This window comes from Tamandua tetradactyla, chromosome 11 (assembly GCF_023851605.1).
Source record: "Tamandua tetradactyla isolate mTamTet1 chromosome 11, mTamTet1.pri, whole genome shotgun sequence".
In the NCBI taxonomy this organism is placed as follows: Eukaryota; Metazoa; Chordata; class Mammalia; order Pilosa; family Myrmecophagidae; genus Tamandua; species Tamandua tetradactyla.
Window position 1 is genome coordinate 62,690,825 of NC_135337.1, and position 25,035 is coordinate 62,715,859.

The following is a 25,035-nucleotide window of genomic DNA, read 5'->3' on the forward strand; positions in this document are numbered from 1 at the left end:
TGTCTGATATTAGTATAGCTACCACTGCTCTTTTGGTTACATTCTGCATGAAATAGCTTTTTCCAACCTTTTACTTTTCAACCTATTTGAGTCCTTGGATCTTGCAGACAGAATATGGATAGATTATATTTTTTATCCATTCCTTCAGCCTATGTTTTTTGATTGTGAAGTTTATTTCATTAATATTCAATGTCATTACTGTAAAGGCAGTACTTTCTTCAACCATTTTATCCATTGGCTTTTATACATTGTATCTTATTTTTATCTCTTCTTTTATCCTTTTAGTTACCCTTACTGGTTCTACAGGCCAATCTCCCTAATGAACACAGATGTAAAATTCTTAACAAAATACTAGCAAATTGAATCCAACAGCACATTAAAAGAATTATTTATCATGACCAAGTGGAGTTTATAGCAGGAATGCAAGGATGATTCAACACAAGAAAATCAATCATTATAATACAGCACTAACAAATCGAAAGGTTAAAAAAATCACACGATCAGCTCAATTGATGCTGAAAAACATTTGACAAAATTGAAAAAGCATTTGACAAAATTCAACATCCTTTTCTGATAAAAACACTTCAAAAGGTAGGAAACAAAGTTAACTTCCTCAGTATGATGAAGGGCATATATAACAAACTCATAGCCAGTATCGTACTCAATGGTGACTGAAAGCTTTCCCCCTAAATCAGGAATGAGACAAGAATGCCCTCTATCACCACTGTTATTAAATGTTTTGCCAGAAGTTCTAGCTAGAGCATTCAGGTATGAAAAAGAAATTAAAGGCATCCAAATTGGAGAGGAAGAAGTAAAACTTTTCATTATTTGCAGATGACATGATTCTATACTAGGAAATTTCTGAGAAATCTACAACAAAATAACTTGAGTTAATAAATTCAGCAGAGTGGTGGGATATAAATTAAAGTGCAAAAATCAGTAATGTTTCTATACACAAACAATAACCTAACAGAGGTGTCAATTAAGGAAAAAATTCCATTCAAAATAGCAATTAAAAGAATCAAGTATCACCCGACTTCCTCCAAGCATTGATGATGAAACTGTAGATTTGGACATCTAGGAATGAACTTAACTAGGGACGTAAAGGACACAGAAAACTACATAACATTGCTCAAAGAAATCAAAGAAGATCTAAATAGGTGGAAAGACATTCCCTGCTCATGGATAGGAAGGTTATTACCCTAATTGATCTACAGGTAGATTACTGAATCTACGGATTCAATGCAGTACCAATCAAAATTCCAAATTCATCTGGAAGGGAGAGATCCCAAATAGCTAAAAGCATCCTAAAAAAAGAAGAACGAAGTGGGAGGATTAACACCTCCTGATTTTAAAAATTATTATAAAGCCACAGTGGTCAAAAGTATGGAACTGGCACAGAGATAGAAGTCTTGAGCAATGGAATCAAATTGAGAGCACAGAAATAGAACATCAAATCTAAGGTCAACTGATCTTCTGCCAAATCCACTGAACTGAGACAAAACAATCTTTTCAATAAATGGGCCAAAAGAATGAAAGAGGACCCTTACCTTACACCCTGTACAAAAAATAACTCAAAGTGGATCAAACACCTAAATACAAGAACTAGTACCATAAAACTCCTTGAAGAAAATGTAGGGAAACATCTCCAAAACCTAGTAATAGGAGGTAGCTTCCTAAACTTAACACCCAAAGCACAAGCAACAAAATAAAAATAAATAAATGGGAACTCCTCAAAATCAAATGCTTCTGCACCTCAAAAGACTTTGTGAGAAAGGTGAAGAGGCAGCTAGTTCAATGGGAGAGAATATGTGGAAGTAACACATCGGATAAAGGTTTGATATCCTGTATACATAAAAAAATCATACAACTCAACAACAAAAGAACAACCCAGTTATAAAATGGGCTAAAGATATGAATAGGCATTTTTCTGAAGAGCAAATACAGATGGCTAAACACATGAAAATGAGCATTTTCATTTCATTTCATTTATAGCTCATTTTCACTAGCTATAAGGGAAATGCAATTCAAGCCTACAGTGAGGTACCACCTCACACCTATAAGAATGGCTACTATTAAACAAATAGCAAACTACAAATGTTGGAGAGGATGTGGAGAAATTGGGACACTTATGCACTACTGCTGGGAATGTATAATGGTACAGCTGCTATAGAAGAATTTGGCGGTCCTTAGGAAACTAAATATCCTGTTTCCCTATGACCCAGCAATACCACTACTTGGTATATACCCAGAAGAGCTGAAAGCAGTGACACAAACAGATATTTGCACACCAGTGTTCCCAGCACCATTATTCACAATCGCCAAAAGATGGAAACTGTCCAAGTGCCCATCAACAGACGAGCAGATTAACACAATGTGGTATATACATATGATGGAATGTTATGTAGCAGTAAAACAAAATGATGTCCTGAAGCACATGACAAGATGGGTGAGCCTTGAGAATGCTGAGTGAAATAAGCCAGACACAAAAGGATAGATGCTGTATGATTTCACTTTTATGACCATGGTATAGGTAAAATCAGAGGCTTATAATGCAGAATATAGGAGACCTAGAGATACACGGAAGGTAGAGCTGGGTGAATGGCTAGCTAATGAGGTTGAACTGCAATGTAAGGGAACAGATAGAAGTGAAGGCAGTTCACTAGTGGGTCTATAAGTATTATTGCCATATTGCAGGTGAACATGATTGAAAGATGTTGTATAGACCCAAGTGTACCACCGATTAACACTATGAATATAAATAAGTTCTTGCATGAACTAATTCAAAGGTATGAATTCAGAATGCAGGGGTAAGGAAGACATTGTCTATATTTTAGAACCTTATCTACTCATTGAGACCAAAGGAAGAAAGATTTTTTTTGTCCAGATTTTGTATCATATGTATATACCACATTGTGTTAATCTGCTCGTCTGTTGATGAGCACTTGGAACATCGGTGCAAATATCTGTTTGTGTCACTGCTTTCAGCTCCTCTGGGTATATACCAAGTTGTGGTATTGCTGGGTCATAGGGAAACGTGATATTTAGTTTCCTAAGGACTGCCAAACACTTCTATAGCAGCTGTACCATTATACATTTCCACCAGTAGTGCATAAGTGTCCCAGATTTTGTCTAAATTTTCTATAGCACATAATCTAACCCAACCTGTCTGGATAGATAATTTAAACAATCCAAACACAGAGATCCCAAAATATAAATGAAGGCCTTTAATTCTGTGTAGCTTAATACCATGCCTGGATACATCCCAGAGTTTATTAAGCAGATAATCAAAAAGTATCAGCAAAATCCCTTGCAGAATGGGAGAAAAAATATGAAACTATTAAACTTTACCACCGGGGATAATGATACTGTGTCAAACACTAGGGACACCCAAGTCAATAGGCCTATCCCTTGATCTTGAGGCTTGCTCTTGCTAAGCTTATATATGTATTGAAGCAATTTAACCTACCTAAGGTATACCTAAGAATTACTTCCAGATGACCTCTTTTATTGCTCAGATGTGGCCTCTCTCCCTAAGCCAACTCTGCAAGTGAATCATTGCCCTCCCTGCTACATGGGACATGACACACACAGGGGAAATGTCCCTGATGTTGTAGGAGATGACCTCCAGGGATGAGTCTGTCCCTGTCACCACTTGACATTGCTACCTACAATAACTTGCCAAACCCCAAACAAAACCATTCCTGCCAATCCTGAATAACACCTAGGGCGTTATATGATTCTAAAAGGTTCCGTGCACTAGGGTAATGTTCCAGAAACCTACAACCTCCATATGGGTCCCTGGACCACATAAGTCCTGAAATGCAGAGGGTCCAGCCTCTGTAGAACATCAACTAGTTCCATCCCCCTGTCCCATATCATCAACATCCCTACATAAAAAAGTTAGAAGGGCCTAGCCCAAATGCCGCAAAAGAGTGGAGAAAGATTAAAGGTGATGGTGGCATTACACAGAGAAGGTAGGGCTTAACAAATGAGTATGAGTGCTGAATCATTATATTGGTATTTCTTTTAGATTTTTCACTTTAGAAGTAAATTTGTAGATTTAGTCTCCAGTGCCTTAGAGCAGCTAGAAGTAAAAACCAAAGTGGAATTGTAAACCATACCAAACTCTGAAATTTGTTCTAAAACTAATTGTTGCAATGTGCTTTGAAATGTATTGCCTTTTGGTATATGTTATTTTTCACAATAAAGAAAAAAAGTCAATTGTGATGATAAACGCACAGCTGTATGATGATATTGCAAACCATTAATTGTATACTTTTAATGATTACGTGGTATGTGACTATATAATGTATATCAATAAAAAATAAATAATTTTTTAAAAAGGAAGACGTATGTACATTTTCTACCACTTTGAAAAATTTAGGAAAGTAATTAGAAAATTGAATTTAACATCCATAAAAAAGAACTAAAGTTCTGAAAATGATTTGCCCTGTTTAAATGTATACTTTTGCAAAATTTTTTTTCGTCATTAATAGATTCATGAGGCTGCTGTCTAAAGTTGAGAACTCATCAGAAGAAATCTTGGAAGTGATGCAGAATTTAAGAAGTATACAGGTCTGCTTGCGTGTGTGTATGTGTGTGTGTGTGTATGTCTGTAGTTTTTCATATTACCTCATTTGAAAAAGGATAATAGTAAAGAAGCCCAAAGATGGATAATCTAATCCAGGAAAATGTTTTCAGGGGATAAATTTAATTTACTTTTCATTGAAATTTCTTATATGAACATGACTCAACTATAATGTTTTACTAATATCTAGATTTTTCACTTTAGAAGTAAATTTGTAGATTATGTTTTTAGTTAATAGTAAATTGTTTTTATTCAGCCATTTTGGGGTTTTTAATAGTTGACCTACCAGGAAAAAGTTAAATTTCTTAACAAAGAGTTTAAGTTTTTCAAATAAAGGAAACAATGTACTATATTTAAGATATTCTTAGGATTTGTCAATAATCTTACATTTGTAGATAACTTACATAACTGATTTTAAGATGGCTTTCTTTTAGGCTTTGGAGGGCAGTAGAGAGCTTGAAAATCTCATTGGTCTTTCCTGTGCATCACGCTTCTTAAAAAGAGAAATACAGAAAACCAAAGAACTAAGTAAGAAGAATTTGAGTTTTCAATAGTAGTAATTTTAGAGATAAATCTTAGTTTTTCTAACATTTAAATTTGATAAACTTCTGTATATATGGTACTACTAGATGTGTGATAGAAATACTATTGCCTTCATTTAAATAAGAAGCCACTTGATTATGAAGGGAAAGAATATACCTTGAAAACTAATAGTAGGCTTTTTATTTGTAGCGTTCATATTTGAATAAATATAATAAGGTATTTCTTATACTTGATGCTTTTAAGTAAGTATTACTTTGAATGTTTTCAGTAAGTTGTTTCTTCCAAGTAACAAGAAATTATTCATATTCTGTGTTAATTTTTAACGTGGGATTTTTCTCTTTTAGTGATAAATGTCACAAAACAAAACCTGTTTAAAAAAAGGAGTTCAGAACTTCCTAAAAGAGGTAAGGAGTTGTGTTTTATCCCATAATGAGACCCTTTTATTTCATTTCACTATTTAAAACTAATCATTATGACTCCTTTTTCTTGTGTTCTTTTAAAAGACTATGAATCTCATTTGAGAACTCTTTATATTGAGTTTAGCAGAATATGTGTTTGTTAAGACTAACTTCCTGGATAATTGAACTTTTTGATGCCCTTTTTATACAACTTTCAGGTTAAAAGTTTAATTTTGTCTTTTTATTAAAAATTCTTTTTGAATATACAGACAAGTAAGGTCAAAAATGCATTATTATATCACAGTTTTAATGGTGCATTAGGATTTTAAAAAAAGTATTAAAAAGTTACTTTTAACCCGTGTTCTGGAAACTTTCAAACCATGCCTCTGAGCATTTCACAGGATGGAAAGCTAAACTTGCAGGTTTGTTTTCTATATTCCTCTCCTATTTATATCAAATTATCATGTTAGTAATTTCATTTATTGTTCTTTCAATTTTTTAGACATAAAACAAAAGAAGCTTGGCATTCATTCCAGAGATTTCCTTTTCATTTCAGAGCCACATCCAAATAATGATAGATGTATATTCTCATTTTCCTTTTTAAGCTCCCATAGGGCATGTGTCTGAATCCCTGTATACCTCAGTAAGCAATGTAATTATGGACTGTAAAATACTACAGCCTTTCAACCTATTTAAGAGTGATCATTATATTGTTACTGACATGGTTGCCATTTATCTCTGCAAATGAAGCTAGGTCTTGAAATGGACGGTCATATTTTAGTCTACCCTTTATTGAATACCAATGACTACCATTTATTGTGTACTAATAATTATTATGTTGCTAACACTAGGTTCAGCAGATCTTTACCTTGCAAGATAGCTACTATCATGTCCTTACAGACAAAGAAACAAAGATGCAAAAAATGTTAAGTAATTTGCCAAAAAAACACTGCTGCTTAAGTGACAGAGTAGGGATTCCAACAAAGGCCTGTCTGACCTAGAAAATTATATTTTCATTTTTCTGTATTGCCTCTTCCTAAAACAAATGAAATCATCCAGTCATCATAGTTTTCATATCCAAACGAGATATAAATAAAACTGGTCCACCCAATCTTGTATATTACACTGACTTTAGGACCTTTAACAAGCCAGTGATGAGTTTGCAAAGTGCTAGGATTCCCAGCCAATAAATTACAAAGGCCAACTTCGCAGGGCAGGGAGCTGTGGCAAGACTGCCTTCTCCTTAGCTCATGTGGGAAGAGTTGAGCTGCAAGGTTCCTAAGCTTTTCTTTTGAGCAGCTAACTTCCCTTGTGATCCCAAGAATTAGGAACATGAAAGGTAGCTTTCTTGGAAAAGCCTTGGGATTTCTTCTTTCCTGCTTAGGCTGTTTAACTTGATTAGTATGTGTAACTAAGTTTCAGTGGTTTAGGGTTCTTCCAACTTGACAAGTTTTAGAGGATTAATATGGGAAATTGGCATGTTTATTATTCCCCAACCTGAAGAAATATTTCTTCTGTATATTCTATGCTAATAGTGTGCTTTTTGAAAATCGACAGTTTCCTAGAACTATATAAAATTAGACTTCACATAGTTGGGTCTTGCCAATCATTTTGAGAAACAAGGGGAAAATTGGAGAACAAATAAGTGAACTGTCACTGCTCATGATTAATGTAAAAATTTTTTACATTAAGGAAACCAGGATTTCCTTAAGGACTGATTGTTCATGATAAGAAAATTGTATTGCTAAACTATGCTTTAAAATTTCTAAAAAGATTGTTGTTGTTTAAAATAAAACTGAATTTAAAATATATACTATATATATACACTATATACTATATATATAGTATATACTGTATATATACTATACTATATACAATATATATGTACTTTGTATTAATGTATATATATATTTGTCATCTTCTATTTATTTGCAAGAGCTACGTTAGCTCTTTGTATTCTGAGGTATTAAAATCTTCATTAGCTTTTCAACTTATTTTTCAAAATTAATATTGCCTGAAAATAGATTGAAGCTTATTTTTTTTGGTAATTTGAGTTTGGGTTATATAACTTTATTTTGAATATACTTTCTCTGGTTTCTTATGTGTTGTTATTGTTAAAGGTGATACACACACACACACACACAAACATACATAAGTTTTTTATCACCAAGCTAACAAATTTCACCCCCTTCTGTTCCTACATTCATTTTAAAATGGCTTTTGCCAATTTTTCTGACATTTCACTCATTTGCTTTATAGATTTCTCTTTGAGGATGTAGCCGTCAGCTTTTTAGAGAATTCTACTTTACTTTTTTTTATGTGCTTTTTCTTTTACTGTGCTATTTCCCAGAATTATTTAAATTAAAAATGTTTTGGAATCTTCATAATAATATAAATTACATAATTAGAGGTTATACAAAATAAAAATCAACCTAATAATACATCCTGGATTTGTTTCATTTAGATACTCATAAAAATGAAAATAAGCAAATTACTTGTTTTACTCTCAAGAGAATACTCTTCAGATTCTTATAAAATTTTCCTAGATTAAAATGGACAATACCAAAATTTCAACTTTATGCTGTCATCACCCCTGTAAATTGGTCTTTTAGTTCTATTGTTTATTTACTATTCTTTATTATTTTTGTTGTTTAACATAAGTAACAGTCTTTATTACAAGAGAGGAGCATAATTGTAAAAGTAACATTCTACTCTTTTAAATAAAACATATGATAGCATGAAAGGTACAATTGAAATTTTCACAGTTTTCAGAAGAACTGGATCTTGTAAACCAGGGAATAACTTGATGAAACATATGAAAAGAAAGGATCTTTTCTATTACATACAAATTTCTTAAACAAAGGACAGTTTCTTTCTTTCTTCAGTTAACTTACGAAGTAAGCCTAACTTCACTTTCCCTAATAATATTGGCTTTATGATTATTAAAAAAATAATGGAATGAAAGGTTCTTTCACTGTTAGATTTGGATGTGAATTTTCATAATTATTTTTAATTTGTTATACTGAAGATTTAAAACATGACCATTCAATGGGTTGATTCAGATGGAATGTCACATTAACATCACATGGTAAGGCATGAAATTTAGTTACTTTACATAATCAACCTCTACTTAAAACAACTTGATACAAATATTCCTTAGTCAATAGATGGCATTATATAGTGCTCTTTATTTTCATTTTTTTCCAGAGATATTAAAAAATGCCATCATTGTTTGTCTGTGACTAGTACTTTCAGTAAACAAAATGTTTTTGAAAAGAATGTAAGCAAATTGTAGAGCAGTTGCCAAGATATGAAATCTAGACACATATTCAATCCAGAACATATTTTATCTGTTTTGAGAATAATTGTGTAGGTTGTAGTAGGCATATTTTAAATGAAAATGTAACCATCTAAACTTCATATTGTTCAAAAGTTGATTGTTTCAGCTATTTGTAATAGAAAATATTTCAGAATTTCTAGCTCTGGCCGTATAAAAAAAGCACAAATTATAATGTTCCTGTTTTCTTTAGTTAACTTACTGTGTTCTTATGTTGTAAAATTCACCTTGGCTATAGGCTAAATTTTAAAGGTATCAAATTCTTAGACTATAAGATAAATATTAAATTCCTGTCCTAACAGTTTGATATTACCTTTTTATTCTAACCACCCAACTGAAGTATTTTTTAAACTTGAAGATATGTTCTTTTCCCCCACCCAATCTAGAAAAGGTATTCATCATTGACAGCTAAGTATTTTGCTCCCAGAAGACTACCCTTTTATTTTTTTTAATTATATCTTAACATTAAACAGAATCTTTTTTCAAATACATACTTCAATTTTAAAGCACTGAGCTTTGAAGTTTATATGTGATGAGTTTTAGAAGAAACAAAAAAAATCCCCTTTATGCTTTAACATTCTGGGTTTATCTGGAGATAAAAAATGGAGCCATTAATTTTGGTGGCACAAATATACGTTAATGAACTGGAGTTCTTAGGACTTAGCTATCATGTAAGCTGTTTGCAGGCCATACTTTCCTATTAATGTTAATACTCTTGTTTTAACAAGAGTATTCATCACTATTTGGGGGTTACATTTCAACTGCTGAAAATGCTTACTTGAGATTTGTCTAAGATCTAAGGAAAAACAAACTGGCTTATTACTTTTCAAGGCCTTTTAAATTATTTCTTCCATGATTTAAATTTTTCTATACTTTATAGAAGTCTGATCATTTTTATCTTTTAAATAATCTGTAAAATATTTTAAAACCATAGATTTGAACTCACTTAGTAGCAATTATGTGTTTAAAAGGTGTAAATAACTTGCTATCAGACATTACAAATGTCCAGGTACTCTGTATGTGCTGATGACAACAAAATTGAAAAGAAAGACTATAATAATTCTGACTGGTTTTCTCTGCAGAAGATATTGATTATTTGTGTGTGGTGAGAGATTTGGAAAATTCAATTAAAGGAGTTGTGCAAAGGTTTCATAAATTTTCCTTCTACAGCGTGTACACAGACATTGTTGCGTATTAAATCAATGCAGCATTTCACAATATATTTTCTTTGAAACATAAAAATAAATAACATTTAAACAGTTCTGCTTACTACAGAAACAAATTTTATTTTCTTTCAAGCATTTAGTCATGTGCTATCACTGACTCATACACATTTGCCAGCTGTAACAAATTTTATAGACATTTTCTCCAGAGACATATCTCACATACTATGAATTTTTAAATGAGCAAATGGTGAAGCAGGGATGTCAGCAATATAAAAATTGATCAGTTAAAAGATAAAAGCATAAGTAAAGAGATTTGTATGGTAGTCTTAATAGGTTTTATTAAATAAAAATACTATAAAAAGACAGTAATGAATAGACTGAAGACCAACTGTTCTTGAGATGGAGAAAAATTATTCTAGCACATTTAGCAGATATTGATCTTATATCACCTGACAGGTGATCTTTTTTTTTCCATTTTAACTCTAAGAGTAGTCAAACACACCCCCCTTCAAAAGTAAGTGTTTTGCATATTCAAAACACATATAATAATGAAGCAGATATTTCTAGTATTATATAGTTTTAAGCAGAACTTGTGTTACAAGTAAATATTAGGTGATTTTTCTTTTGGCTCAGACTTCACATAGAAAGGTCGTTATTTTTATTCACACTATTCACACCATACACTTCAGCCCCCTGGAATCTCTCTCTTTCAGGATTCCAGATATCTCTGCTGCTTTTCCCTCTACCTACACTGCCCTTTCTTCCTTCTCTGCTTAGCAGACTCCTGTTCATCCTTTAAAGTCAGATGTCACATTCTCTGTGAAGCTCTGCCCAGCCCCTTAGGCATAGCTAAAATGCTGTGTCTTCTGGTTTTCACAACACTTGTCTGAATGTTTTTAAATGTATCATGGTATCATGTTGTAGTGTATTATAATTGTACTTCTGGGTTTCTCCAAGGCAAAAAACAAAAAAAAGTCTTATTTAGCTCCATAATGTATCCCCAGGACATAATATGGAACCTAGAGAGATGATTCACAATGCATGTTCAATGAATGAATGAATGAAAAACAAATGGACTAGTCCCAAGAATTTATTTAAAAGAATTCATTTAAATATTTTCAAATATTTATATATAAATTGCTGTCTCTTTACACACTTCAGGTGCCCTTAACATTCATTTGTTCATTAATTTTAATATTTATTGAATGCCTACTATGAGCCAAGTACTATTCTAGCATTGAGGATGCGCTGATGAGCAAGAGAGACAGTCTTGCCCTCAAGAGAACAGAATCTAGCAAAAAAGACAAGTAATTATAATAAAGCATAAAGAGTATATTAACAGTGACAGTAAACATACATCAAAATAGATTTCTTGGCAGATTTCATAATGAATTAAAAATATGTATATTCAACATCAACTAGTTCTATCCCCTATCCCATATTATCAACAGTCCTTCCAATATAAAAAAGTTAGAATGGGCATAGCCCAAATACCCCTTAAGAGTGGGAGAAAGATCAAAGATGATGGTGGAGTTATACAGAGAAGGTAGGGTTTAACAAATGAGTATGATGTCTGAATCATTATATTGATATTTCTTTTAGTCTCCAGTATCTTAGAGCAGCTAGAGTAGAAATCTAAAATTGTGGAATTATAACTCATGCCAAACTCTGAAATCTGTTCTACAATTAATTGTTGCAGTGTGCTTTGAAATTTATTGCCTTTTTGTATATGTTATTTTTCACAAAAAAGAAAAAAGTCAATTGTGATGATAAATGCACAACTATATGATGATCTGTGAACCATTGATTGTGCACTTTGGATGATTACATGGTATGTGAATATATAATATATAGCAATAAAAAAATAAATTTTAAAAATGTATGTTCTGAAATAGGGGGCTTACCCATAGGTTGTTGAAATTAGAATGTTAGCCCCAATGGTACTATTTATAATGTAAAGTAAAATTTAAGGTTTAGATTCTTTATCTTAATCTCATTTTGGTTCAGTCTTTATCCTGCAAAAATAATGTTACTTTGAACTGTTTCTGTAAAAGATATCTTTCTTCTTTCATACAGAATTACATCATCTTGACAGCTATGAATTCCTTAAAGCCAGTTTAAACTAAGGTATGGTTTCGCCTTATTAATTCAGTTTGACCTTGTTAAATTGAACTGTTTTGTTTGGATGGAATGTTTTGTTTACGTTATCAGATTTGGTACTGTCTTCCTATAAAGAATATAGGTATTTGATGCTTTGGAGCTTTAGTTGAAATAATATAATAAAGTCTTAAAAGCAACAGGAGTGCAGTCTAACAGGTTATGTGTAATCAGTGAGTTAGATGCTGACTGAAAAAGAACACTCTTGAGCTGACCAGGCTAGCTTTAAAAGTCAAAAAGGGCATATTTTTAACTGAGTATAATGAGGGCCCTTAATTGAGTATCTTTGTTATAAATGTCCAACTAGAGGGTGCGCTATGATTTCTGACTGAACAAGATATAACCAATCTATTAATTTCAGAAATGTACTAAATCAAGTAAATAATTATATATTATTTGTACCTTCAAAACAGTTCCTGTGGATTCATCAATAAGAGTAAAACTGCTATATTTATAAACAGCTTATTATAACATATTAACTAGAAACAGTGAGTCGTGATGTGATAATTAATTTTTAGTGTAACTTAATTGAAGGTTCACATTATCAAAAAACTGGCAGCCCAGATTTAGTGGCATCAATATTAATTAAGATACTTAGATGTTAACCGGATATTCCTTGCTGCTATCTTTTGGAAAATATTAAAACAGAGTGAAAGAATTATATTCTTTCCTGAAAATACAGTTCTTTGGAAATAATGTCTCAAGTGATTAATATCAGCTTCCTAACAAACCAGCTGTTCTTAAAATATTTGAAGATCACATTACAATATATAGAAAATTGTGTCATTCATATATTAAAATATTCATTTTGTTGTGTTCAATAAGTAATACCCTATAAACATAGCTAACATTTATTGAGTACTTCCTATGTGCCAGATACTTAACACATTATACTTACCCCATTTAATCTTCACAATGACTTATACAAGGTAAATATAGGTATTATCTTTATATTTTAGTAGGAAGTGAGGCACAGAGAGTTTAAATACTCTGCCCCAGAATCACGTAAGTGACAGAGAAAGGTACTTACCTGAGAATGTCTGTTATCAGAGCCCATGCTCTTTACCACTTCACAGTAATAGTAATCAGTAAATGTCAGTTTCACTGCTGATTAAGGATTTTTTATGTATTAAGGATTTGATAGATACATACATATAAATGCACATGCTCACCTATTCATTCATTATAGGATTAAACATTTTATAACATTTTTGACCCATAAAAATTCATCAGTGAATTATTAGATGGTAATCATAAATCCACATTCATAGTTACACATTTTTAAATGGATACACATTTAGTGTATGATAGTCTTACTAATAAACTTACAAAGAACTGAGAATAGCTTTGTTTTTGTTTTTATGGATTCTATTGAAGATCATCACATGTTAAGACTTCTGGGTCTTTAATTTTAGTGCTTTCAAGAAACTTGAAAGGATTAAGGATGAGCTCCCACAGTTTCCCTTTTAGTGGGAAGCAAGAGATAAATGACAGTAAAGTGAAACTTGACCTGACCTTTGAGATGTTTCCTGGGTTCTACTTTGGACTGTCTTTTCTTCTGACGTGGAGCACGTTCTTCATGATCTCATTCATTCTCTTAACTTCCTCACCTCAGTGTATATGGTTTTCAATTCTCTATATATGGCCTTACTCCTGAGCTATATACTTCCAATTTCAGCTGCCATATAATTTCCCCAAGTACATTGATTTCCCCCCAAAATTGTTCCTCCTACCTTCTGAAAGATTATGTATTCATTCCATCGATCAGGCTCAGAACCACAAATTTCTTTTCTTGTTCCCATGTCCAAACTGCTGCCAGATCAGATCACTTTTGAAAATGTCCGTTTAATTCTCCAATTCTCCTTCCAGGCCCATTGCATTATTTTATTCCTTCATTACTCCCCTCCCAGATTGTTAGCGTCCCCATTGTAACCTGCCTCTCTGCCTGTCTGTTCCCTCTATAGCTATCCTACTATTGACAGAGTTGTGGATATATCTATGCTTTAAAATGTATCACAATAAAATCCAAATTTAAACTGATATTCAGTATTCCTCAGTCAGAGAGTAAGGCACATGGCCAACATCTTTTGGTCCTTCACTCTCGAGTTTTGTTACTTTCAGCTCTAGGTTCGATTGCCTCCTCCCTGAGCTTCTGTGGGTCCTCTCTTAGCATCTCCAGGGCTTTTCTCTCTAAACTCTGCTTTTTCCTTCATCTTCTAATAAAGGAATCCAGTAAAAGGATTAAGACCCACCTTGAATGAGGTAGGTCACATCTCAAATTGAAATAACCTAACCAAAAGGTCTCCCCCAACCCCCCCCCCCCCAACAGGTCTGTACCCACAGGAATGGATTAAAAGAATATGGCCTTTTCTAGGGTACAGCATCAAATTTAAGGGTCCATGATTTTAAAATTGGCTCTAGTTATTCCACTCTACATTGCCATTGACAGAAAGTCATCCAGTCCTGGGACTCAAAACTTCATACTTTATTAAGAAGCTGGAATTTGAAATATGGGTAATTTTGATGGGCTGTAAACATGCTAAGCAAAGAGAAAACATGGATAGAGAAGTAGGATGATGGAAAGATAGATTTAGGCCATATCATTGGCAGTTTTGATCACCGGGCTGATAAATTTGGACTTTATTCATTAAGCAAAAGTGGGCCAGTGAAGATTAGAGAAGTAACAATCCAAAATGTTTTACAATGAAGAATGTGGTTGCTATGTGAAGGATGAATCCTGTCAAAGTACTGCTCATGAACTATGTCAGTGAACCTAAATTACTTTTCATTTGTTTTTGTGAGGTTTATCTAAAAAAACAGCAGTATACTGATAAGTATATATAAATATTATTACTCCCTGCTCTGGTGCTATGACATTCATCACTAATTAATCAAGTGTTTCTTCATGTTGGATCCTGGATTTAGCCTCGATACAGTTCTAGCAGCCACGATCAACTGATGAAACTTTACAGGGCATGGCACGGTAAAAGAGAATGGGATTTGGAATTAGAGGTTAACACCAACTCTGCTACCTATTTAACTGTATGATCTTTAACAAAGCATTTGGTTCCCCTAAACCTGGATTATAAAAAATAGAACCGATAATTACCTTGTGACCCTGTACAAACTATTTAGCCTAGTTAGTACCTGCTTCGTAGTAACTAAGCCATTTCTTCTATACTATTATCATTAGTTCTGATAACTTTGTGTATCAGTAGCCTAGAAGATATTAAGAGATTAAGTGAACCCTAGAGTGATTAAAATCTTCTAGAGGAATGCAGACCAGGCCCTAAAATGAGAGTGGGTAAAAATTGGGTTGTCAAGTTGGCAACATGTTTTCTAGGACAGGAAGCAGAATACATGTGGACTCTTAGGAAAAGGGAAAGACAGGTACCCACCATGCACTACTTCAAAGCTGTACAGCTATAAGCAAGGAAGGGGCATTCCAGGAGTGAATGGTCCACATGCCCTGTTGGAATGTGTGTCATCACTTGCCAATGGCTGCTGTTTTCAAAGGCTTCCTCTCACAAGTGGTCCTAAGGCCGAATAGACAAGAGCCTCTGCCACCACTAGGAGGCCCCCGGAGGGACACATGCTCAGTAGGAATCTATAGTAGTAAACACAGGCTTTTCTTTTGGCAGCTGTTGGAGGAAACACCTGCTGAAAGGCCCTGTAGGCTTATAGACTAAAGGCATATTTGGTGTTTGCCATAAGTCGCATTGGAGGTTTTTTTTTTTCAATTAGAGAAGTTGTTTATTTACAGAAAGATCATGCAGAAAATACAATATTCCCATGTTTCACCACCATTTTTAACATTTTGCATTAGTGTGGTACCTTGTTACAGTTGATGAGAGAGCATTATCATTGTGCTTTTATTGTTCACAGTTTTCATTATGGTTCAGTTTGTGTTGTACAATCCTCTGGTGATTTTTTCCCCTGTAAATTTTTATTGTAGCAACATATATACTCCTAAAATTCCCCTTTTAACCACATTCAGAAATATAATTCAGTGGTGTTAATTACATTCAAAATGTTGTGTTACCATCACCACCGTACATTACGAAAACCTTTCCATTGCCCCAAACAAATTCTTGTTGGAGATTTTAAACCCTCTCAGAAGTATCTCCTTCAAGATCCATCTTCACATAAAGTGAACAGTGCTGTGTTTGAGTCATCGTATTCACAATTATTTGTGAAGGTGCATTTTGCATAGAAGACTCAAAAATAAGCAAATGACACATTACCATATCTAAATTAGGCAACAAATTACATGGTAAATGAGTGTTTAAATTATTTTTAAAGACATGTATGAGATACATCTTAATTTAAAACCTAGCTCTTGATGATTTAATAACCATCTTTTATATCCCACAGGCCTTTAGAAGAAATGCAGCCACTGTGAACACCAATTTCTGCATCTGCCTGGTCATATTTAAAGGAACAGAAGATATGTTTGTAATTAATCTGGCCAGTAAATACCAGCTCGTAGCACTAGGCAGGTGCATGTCTAGATAAAATTTCTTGCAGCTAATTTAAACTTTCTACACACACCAGCAGATAATGTCAATGTAAATAATACATTTCTTCTTGCTCCTTTAGTGTAAACCAACATGTACAAGAGGAACTTGACTTACATTTTGTACCACATATACTTGTTTTTGTACTTTTAGTGTTGTGGATGGATTTAATAAAGCATTTATGAAAAATGGCACTTTGGGTAAAGCTGTATTTTTCTGAAACTCGTATTGAATCAAGTGGTGAGTGGAGTCAGAAAACCAGTTGCCCAGTTAAATCCTCAGCTACATATTAATTCACAATTATTTAAAAAATGTTTTTAACTTATCCAGTTTATTGTGTAGCTACTATCTCGTGGTTGAATTATACTGATTTTTTCCCCTACATTTGTAAAGAAAAATATTTACAACATTTAAAAATTTCACATGCTTTATAATGTATTAGAATACATTTTTCAGTACAGACATTTATGTAGGTGTGTTTCTTTCCTGAGGGAGCAAGATTCTTATCTCACAGTGTAGGTGCTATGAATTTAAAGAAAGACCCTTCTCATAGACAGTATGTGATCTCCAAATTATTTTCCAGCATTAACTTACATGTTTACTTTTCTCTCATGTTTTATATCCTTATTTGGGCTGTCACAAAATAAAGGGGGGTGTTCTGTGAAAATCACAGAATATAGTCTTTTTTAAAAAAAAAAACTTTTTCTCTTGAAATAATTCCAAACTTAACAGGTCAGTTGCAAAAATAATACAAAACTCAGAGACCTCCAACAGACCCACCCACATACCTCAACTGCATTTTGCTAACTTTTCACATTTTGTATCATTCCACCTGTCTGTCTGTCTCTATATCAATTTCCTAAACATTTGAGGATGGGTTGTTTATATCATGTTCCTTGAACACACAGTATTTCCATGTACATTTTCTAAAGGCAAGGATATTTACTTATATGTTGATGATAACAGTTTTAACAAAATCCTTACACTTTTCTTTGGCCATTTCCACAGGAAGAAAAATGCTGTTCCATTGGCACTTGGCCCTGAGTTTTGACAAAATTGATGTAAGATATTACCATGCCATTTAATTCAGTATATCATGGAAATAAAATATATGAATATGGAGAAAACTTAATAAATTGAGGTTGAAAATTACTAATTTTCCATTTAGAGAAATTGCAGGTTAACCTCAAAATGAAAATGAGTTTTAGAAACTCAGATAAGGGGTAAGAAAAACCACTAATAAAGATGATACAATACTGAACAGTAGTAACCCAATTAACTATTAAACCCAAGTGCCTTCATTAATGATTTTTTATTTAAAAATTTGCTAAATAAAAGAATACTTTATGATACAGTCCTTGTATTAGGATGCTACCTAAAATATACCAGAAAGGACTGTTCTAGCAATAAAACCTAGACTTAGGATGTGAACTAAAACATACATAAAACAACATATTCTTAGGAAATAAAGGGTTAAATAGATTGGTTTTATATACAATCCAAGTTATGTAGGTATGTGCTTAATGCTATTAAATCAGTTACTGTATGTTTACTTGATACACTAAGCTTTTTGCCTTTCAGAACAGCTGGGTCTCCTGAGAATCATTTCCCAGGTCTCTTTGTTGTAGATCAGATGACTCTCGCTTTATCACCCTTGGAGGCCACATGAAGGACAAAGCAAAAAGACCTACACACAAAACTAATGTTTATGTGGGAGGGAGATACTTGGCCCTAATCTTCCAGTGAAATAACAGGAGAGAGACCAATTGAGACTTGAAACCAGTGTACTCCAACTATTATTTAGTTATATCCTATCCATCTCTTTCTATTGAACAGAGAGGCTCCTTTGGCCGCCTTGACTTTTGTAAATGTTTCACTCACTCAGTTGTGGTTTATCATTTGGACAGAATGCTACATCGGGGATTTTTCTCTCCTCCAATTGCCTCTAGGGAAAATGGCTTCTGTTTGCCTCATATTTGATACATGAACATAAGTCCTTTTCTCTTCATTTTAAGAAGCAAAACTAAGTTTATGGGCACAGAGGAAAGGACATTTCTCAGAAATGGCCCCTCTGTCTAAAACGAACTTGAAAATAACTTGGAAAGGTCCATTATTTGACAGGTGCAATAATGAAGACAATGATTTCAGAAATCTACCTTTAATATTTTTACAAATTCTAAATATCTTATTAAAACACCCTTCTAACCCCGAGTTTAGCTAGAAGAAATGCCTTAAAATTATCCATTTCTGTGGCCTTAATTCTTGGATTTATTTTTAGTATTTTGAATCTATTTCTTCAAAGTTAAAGTGGACTCTTCTTAAATTGGTTTCTAATACAAGAGACACTTGACTTAACTCAGATAATTGCTTCAATTCTCCATAAAAGCTCCACTGTAAATCAGTACATTTAAACATCTGAAAAATGTATTTTTATGTATATAATTTACCTGTAAGGCGCCTTGAGTACAGGTGAATTCAATGTTCTTAATAACACTTTCATTTTCTTACAGTTTCTCTACTCCAATTATTTAGAAGTTAAAAATACAACTTGGAATTTCCTCATCACTAATCTCATTTAAATCAACACCTTGTGTTAAACATTAACGTGCGATTACAAAAAAAATTTTTTTAAGTAAGGCTACAGCAGGCAGCCAAGATGCTGACATTTGGGCACAGTGATTACAGATGGTGACCATGGACAGCAGTGTTCCTGCTGAATCTGCAGTGATTCAAGGCTGCCTTTCTGTGCTGACCTGCCCTTTGAGTCTTTATGCACATTTGCTTTGAGAAATATTTCTTGATTTTTGCTTCGTCTAAACCCATTTCCTTTATCAGACTTACATACTTAGAAACACCTGCCTTCTGGCATCAGCTGTAGCTGTCCATGTAACAACTGAATTTTCTTTATGTGTGTATGTCTGTTTTTGACTTGCATTGTTTTAAAATACACCACCACTTAATATGTTTCAATGGCTATATTATGAAAGGATATTCATTTACAAATAGGATGATAGTAGAATAATTGTTTTATTTTTATCACAAGAGACAAAAGAAAACATCTTTAAATGAGAAGCTACATACACATGGACATGATACATTATTTGTACAAATTATGAACGCTGACTATAAATGAACTTTTAATAGAGAATGATACAGTATCAACAGGCTCAAATTAATGTGAAACATGATATGAACCAATGGTTATGACACTAGTAACCCAGATGACCCATGCCATAAAAAAAAAAACAGAAAAGAAGGCTAGAATCTGGTATCAAGCAATTTAACTTGAACAGATTGATCCTGGAAGTTTAGAACTAGTGAACATGGGTAATTTAAAAAACTTTCCAAACTTAATGCTTAAACTTGATTTCAATTCTGGAAAGTTCATTTTTTAAATTGCATTAAAATAAATCAGTATTCTTGGAAGTAAATATCACAGTTTAATCTATCTGCCTTGTAAGAAAAAATCAAATTTGCACATATAATAAGGCATGATCAAACTTCAAGCAGTTTAATCGCCTCTCCCAGTAATTAAAAGGATTATCCCAAATTTAATTCCCTGAGATAACTGCTAAGTAATAAAAATAATTGAACCTGTCCTAAAATACATCTTATTTGCTTCTAAAATATAAGGAAAACTAAATTTGAACACCAAAATTAGAGATTTCCTTTTAAAAGAAAGGTTAAGTTCTCCCATTAAGCTCACTGTATTTGTAATTTTTTAATATGACAATTCATAAAGCACATTTCCTAAGTAAACACTGGGATTAAGGAATTTCTTTTATCTTCCCACTTGAATAGCTATGAATATTAATGAAATTACAATCTGTCTGGTCTAATCAATAGTTAGAAAATAAAAGCCTCCTTTGGGCTTTGGTCCTCACATACACTTATTCTGTGTAGACAACAATAACCTCATCATTTCCTTTCCTAAAATTCCATGATTCTCAAAGTGATAATTCAATTATACACAACAAAAAGTTCACAAAGCCTTTAACACTGTTCACATTTTTCCATTTCTTTGGGGATATATACAGCTAGTTGATTTTCTTCTGATTTTTCCCATTTCTGGAGTCCCACATGATGATTATGTTAAAATACACCAAGAAGAACAGGAAGTTCAAGCAGGATACAAAACACACCAATACAGAAAATAAGTCTGGTAATTTCTGAGGAGGATCCAGTGTGACAGTCATCAGTGTCAGAAGGACCATAGTGACCATTGAGATAAAAAACTATAAGAAGGGGGGGAAAGTATTATTGAGTAGTATAAAAGATAAAATTTAATGTACAGGTAACATGAACAGAATTGAAGGTGAGGGTGGAGGGTACAATCTTATTGGTGGACCTCAACTTTAGCTGCACCTTAAAACCATCTGGGGAGTTTTAAAAATCTCAGTGCCCAGGGCAGAATTTCTGGAAGTAGGCATCATTATCTTTTAAAGCGCTCCAAGAGCACAGGTGCAGCCAAAGTCTAAGAACCCCTACCTTACACCACACGGGCACTGAAGGAAGGTATGTGGAATAGATGTTATGGCTAGTCAGGGTTAAGTTCGTAACATCCCCCAGGGCCCTAGAGTTATTTCAGGACATAAAATTCTAGACTAAGCCTGAAAACCTATCTATGAAAAATTTTTACCATGGTAAATAGAAAATTATAGTTCACATTATTTATTCAATGAAGGCTTTTGGAGCTAAGGCTCCTGTAAAAAAAACCAGGGTCTTCTGGACTGAATTCTAAATTTTATTTAATTTTAGTAAGTTTAAATTTGAATTTCCATGTTTAATGACTACCATACTAGACAGTTTAGCTTCTTATAGACAAGGACCAGCCAGATTTTTTCTTACTCATTTATCTCAGCACACCATATAGGTACACAGAAGCTATTCAAGTAGATGTGAAAAGCAAACTTGAGAAACAGTAGTCAGTGACGTTCATGAAGAAAGTGAGACATAAATGGAACACTAAAGGACGCGTTAATGGCTATGTTATGAAAGCATCAGTAAGACCTGAATGGAGAGAAACGAATGCAGTATTCAGGTCCAGATGGAGGAGTGGGAAGAATGGGAGTCAGAAAAGGCTTACAAACCGAATGCAAGTATCCTCCAAAGGGAAAGTCCCTGAGGCAACCTATGGTTGCCTGAAGTGAAATCATCAAGACAAATGTTTCAAACTTAAAGAAATATGTGCCTGGTTGATGCTATAACCTTGAATCACACAGGTATGTTGAAATGTTTCTCTTTTAAAACAAAACCCTCTCTACCTCTAGCTGTCATTCCATTAGTCTGCTCCTGTCTATAGCAAAGTCTCATAAAAGAGTTGTCTATAGCACCAATTGGGCTCTCACACCAAGCACTCCATGAAACTAAACTGCTCTGGTCAGAGATCCACACTGACTTTCACTGTACCAAATCCAATGGTCAATTCTTATTGTCCTTTGCTCTCTCAGCTGCACCTGAAATAACACATCATTCCCATATCCTCGAAACACTTCCTTCACTAGACATCCTTGACACCACTCTCCTAGTTTCTTCTCACCTCACTAGTTGTCCTTGTCAGATTTCTTTGCTTGTTCCTCCTTGTGTCCCTTACCTCCATGAACTGTAGTGTCCCAGGGCTCAGTAAAGAATCCCCTTATCAGTCAGTGTACATTCATATCCTTGGTGAGCTCCTCATTGCCATAACTTTAATTACCACTGATATGCTAAACACTCACAAATTGCTGTTTCTAGCCTGGACATCTATCTGAAACTTCACTCAAATCCAAGCGCTCTTTAACAGCTCCACTTGGCTGTCTAACAGGCATCTAAAACTAAACACTTAAGAAATTAAATTCTTGATCTCCCCATATTTCCACCCCCTACACCAAAAAAGGTCCTTCAACTGTCTTTCCCCACTCTTAAATGGTCAATTGCATCCATTGGGTCGCTCATGCCAAAAACCTTGGTATCACAGTTAACTTCTCTCTTTCTCTCAAAAAACCCTGTCAACTTTATCCTCAAAATATATCCAGAACTTGACCACTTCTCACAATACCCACTGCTACCTTGGTCCACAGCGCCATCATCTCTTAAAATTCTATCATCCGCATCTCTTCACACAGCTGCCATAATGACCTTTTACAAACTAAGTCATTGTATAGTCCCCTTATCCCATTACCTCTCTCTGATTTTAGCTTCTATAATTTCTCTTTCCCTTGCTTACTCTGCTCAAATGATCATGGCCCCCAGGACATTCACCAAATTAGCAATTCTCTCTCCTGAAATGTTCTGCCTCCACTATCTGTACAGTTCATTCCCTAACCTCCTGTGGTTCTTTGTTCAAGAAAGCACTGCCACTTTAAAATTGCAACTATCCCTCCCCCTGCCTACCACATCCCTCCCTCCCTTGCTTTATTCTTCTCCATAGCACTTACCACCCTCTGATATATCATATATTTTATACATGTTGCTTATTGTCTGATTTCCTAACAAAATGCAACCTTTATGAGAATAGGAAATTTGTTTTGTTTGCTGTTGTATCCTCATCCTCCAGAGCAACACTTGGCACACGGTAAACACTCAGTAATTACTTGTTGAATTGAAGAATGAATTGATCTGAGAGCCCATGATGGTCCTCAGTTAAGGCTAATGGAACAGACTGTGGATTTTGCAAGAGGACTAAAGTCTGACATACAACTAGGGATCTTGGCCTGTGCCAACACAAAAATTGAACTTAGATCTGATTTTTTGTTTGAATCTCAGAATCAGATCAGTTAATCTATCCATATCTTTCTTGTTTACGTCTTAACTTGCTACCTTCCACATCCCTATATTCCATGGCTAATACCTAAAGTATAAAACCCTCAGGACATCTATTCTACACCCTGAGAATGCCTACATAGCCTCCTTCAATATCTAGATTTAAAATATCACCTCCTATGAAACCTTCTCCTGCACTCCGTAGTAAAGTTAGACATTCTATTCTCTTCCCTATCTGGGTACTCTAATTCTCTGCTTTAAAATAGTTTAACATGTTATCCCCCCTCTACCTCTAAACTCTGGTTTGCATCAGGGGATAGGAAGAAGGAAAGGTCTAGCTGACCATTCTGAATGCCAGGCATCGCTATTCTCATTTAAATAGGTATAGTTATTGATTTATATACCATTATAACATAGATGTATGCTATAAAAAATAATAGGCAACATTTAAAAATAGGAGTAGGAAAAAAATCACATGAAGCCCTTCCACCTAAACAACTTCGTTTTATATCCTTCCAATATTTTAATGCAGTTCTTGCCTGCTTTTTTTGATAAGTAACTATAGATGGATATGTGCATACACATATTCATAACATGTATGAATATATATTTTACATAAATTATATATATACTTAACAATACTTTTTAACTCTGTAACAGAAATATTTTCCATTTATTTATTATAAATTCTTCATAAACATTTTTAGTATTTCCAAAATATTCTATTTTTCAACTGCAGGATATTTGGGCTGCCTCTAATTTTACACTACAATAACCAGATCATGAATATAAATCCATTCATTCAACAAAATTAGAGTACACATTATGTGTTCGGCACTTCTAGATGCTACAAATATAATAGTATATAGAAAATGCAGAGTTTCGGTCCTAAAGTAGGATCACAATCTAGCTTTTCTGCATATAGAATTACTATAATATGTCTAAACATAAGGCAACCTCGAAGAAAATGTGATTACCCTTAAATAAATAAACTTTTACAAATACAGCTATAACATTCAAAATATATACAAATTTATATATTTTTTTACATTTCCTATTTAAATATGTAATATAAAATACATATTATATAAAGTTATTACTTTTTTCACATGCACATTTCACGGAGCAGTTCTATTCAAACTTCAACTACAACATCAACATAAATGTTCAAAGCATCATCATTATTTAACCTGTCTTGCAGGTCTCTCAAAAAATCCCCATTCACAAGATGTTATTTGATCTGATTCAGGAACCACTCAGTGGGAAAAGTCCAACCCCTACCAGGGACTTTGTCAAACAATCAGCAGCAATTGTTAACATTGCAGGTACCAGAGGCTGTGAAACTAACTGGGGCACAGAAGAGTCTGACCTAAAACTTAAAAGGGAAGATCTGGAGAATGAGATGGCCACAAGGGGCTCTGAAAATCTATGACAAATTCCTGGGGAATCTAGAATCTCATGTACATGTTCAAGGCTATGGACATGACCTGAGAGGACCCCAATCTTCCACTGTGATTAATCATGCAGGAAGTGAAGGCTAAAGCATAATTGTGAACTAACTGAACAACGAAGGAATTCGCTGAAA

General features: G+C 33.8%; 2 protein-coding genes across 13 annotated transcripts in view; one reads left to right on the forward strand and one right to left on the reverse strand.

Annotated features, from left to right (window-relative positions):
• Positions 1 to 16,903, forward strand: part of ITGB3BP (integrin subunit beta 3 binding protein) — a 106,186-nt gene extending 89,283 nt beyond the window's left edge. For 6 of the 7 annotated variants that reach the window (XM_077120733.1, XM_077120738.1, XM_077120734.1 and 3 more), the window contains 5 exons: positions 4,500 to 4,578; positions 5,026 to 5,119; positions 5,479 to 5,538; positions 12,112 to 12,162; positions 16,567 to 16,903. In XM_077120733.1, the coding sequence (XP_076976848.1) occupies positions 4,500 to 4,578; positions 5,026 to 5,119; positions 5,479 to 5,538; positions 12,112 to 12,161 (283 nt within the window). In that variant the 3' untranslated portion in view covers position 12,162; positions 16,567 to 16,903. The remainder of the gene's footprint in view (positions 1 to 4,499; positions 4,579 to 5,025; positions 5,120 to 5,478; positions 5,539 to 12,111; positions 12,163 to 16,566) is intronic. The other variant, XR_013159441.1, reaches the window with a different exon arrangement.
• Positions 16,904 to 19,717: 2,814 nt separating this feature from the next.
• The window catches only part of ALG6 (ALG6 alpha-1,3-glucosyltransferase), a 60,884-nt gene continuing 55,566 nt past the window's right edge, over positions 19,718 to 25,035 (reverse strand). For all 6 annotated transcript variants that reach the window (XM_077120743.1, XM_077120746.1, XM_077120745.1 and 3 more), the window contains one exon: positions 19,718 to 20,944. In XM_077120743.1, the coding sequence (XP_076976858.1) occupies positions 20,747 to 20,944 (198 nt within the window). In that variant the 3' untranslated portion in view covers positions 19,718 to 20,746. The remainder of the gene's footprint in view (positions 20,945 to 25,035) is intronic.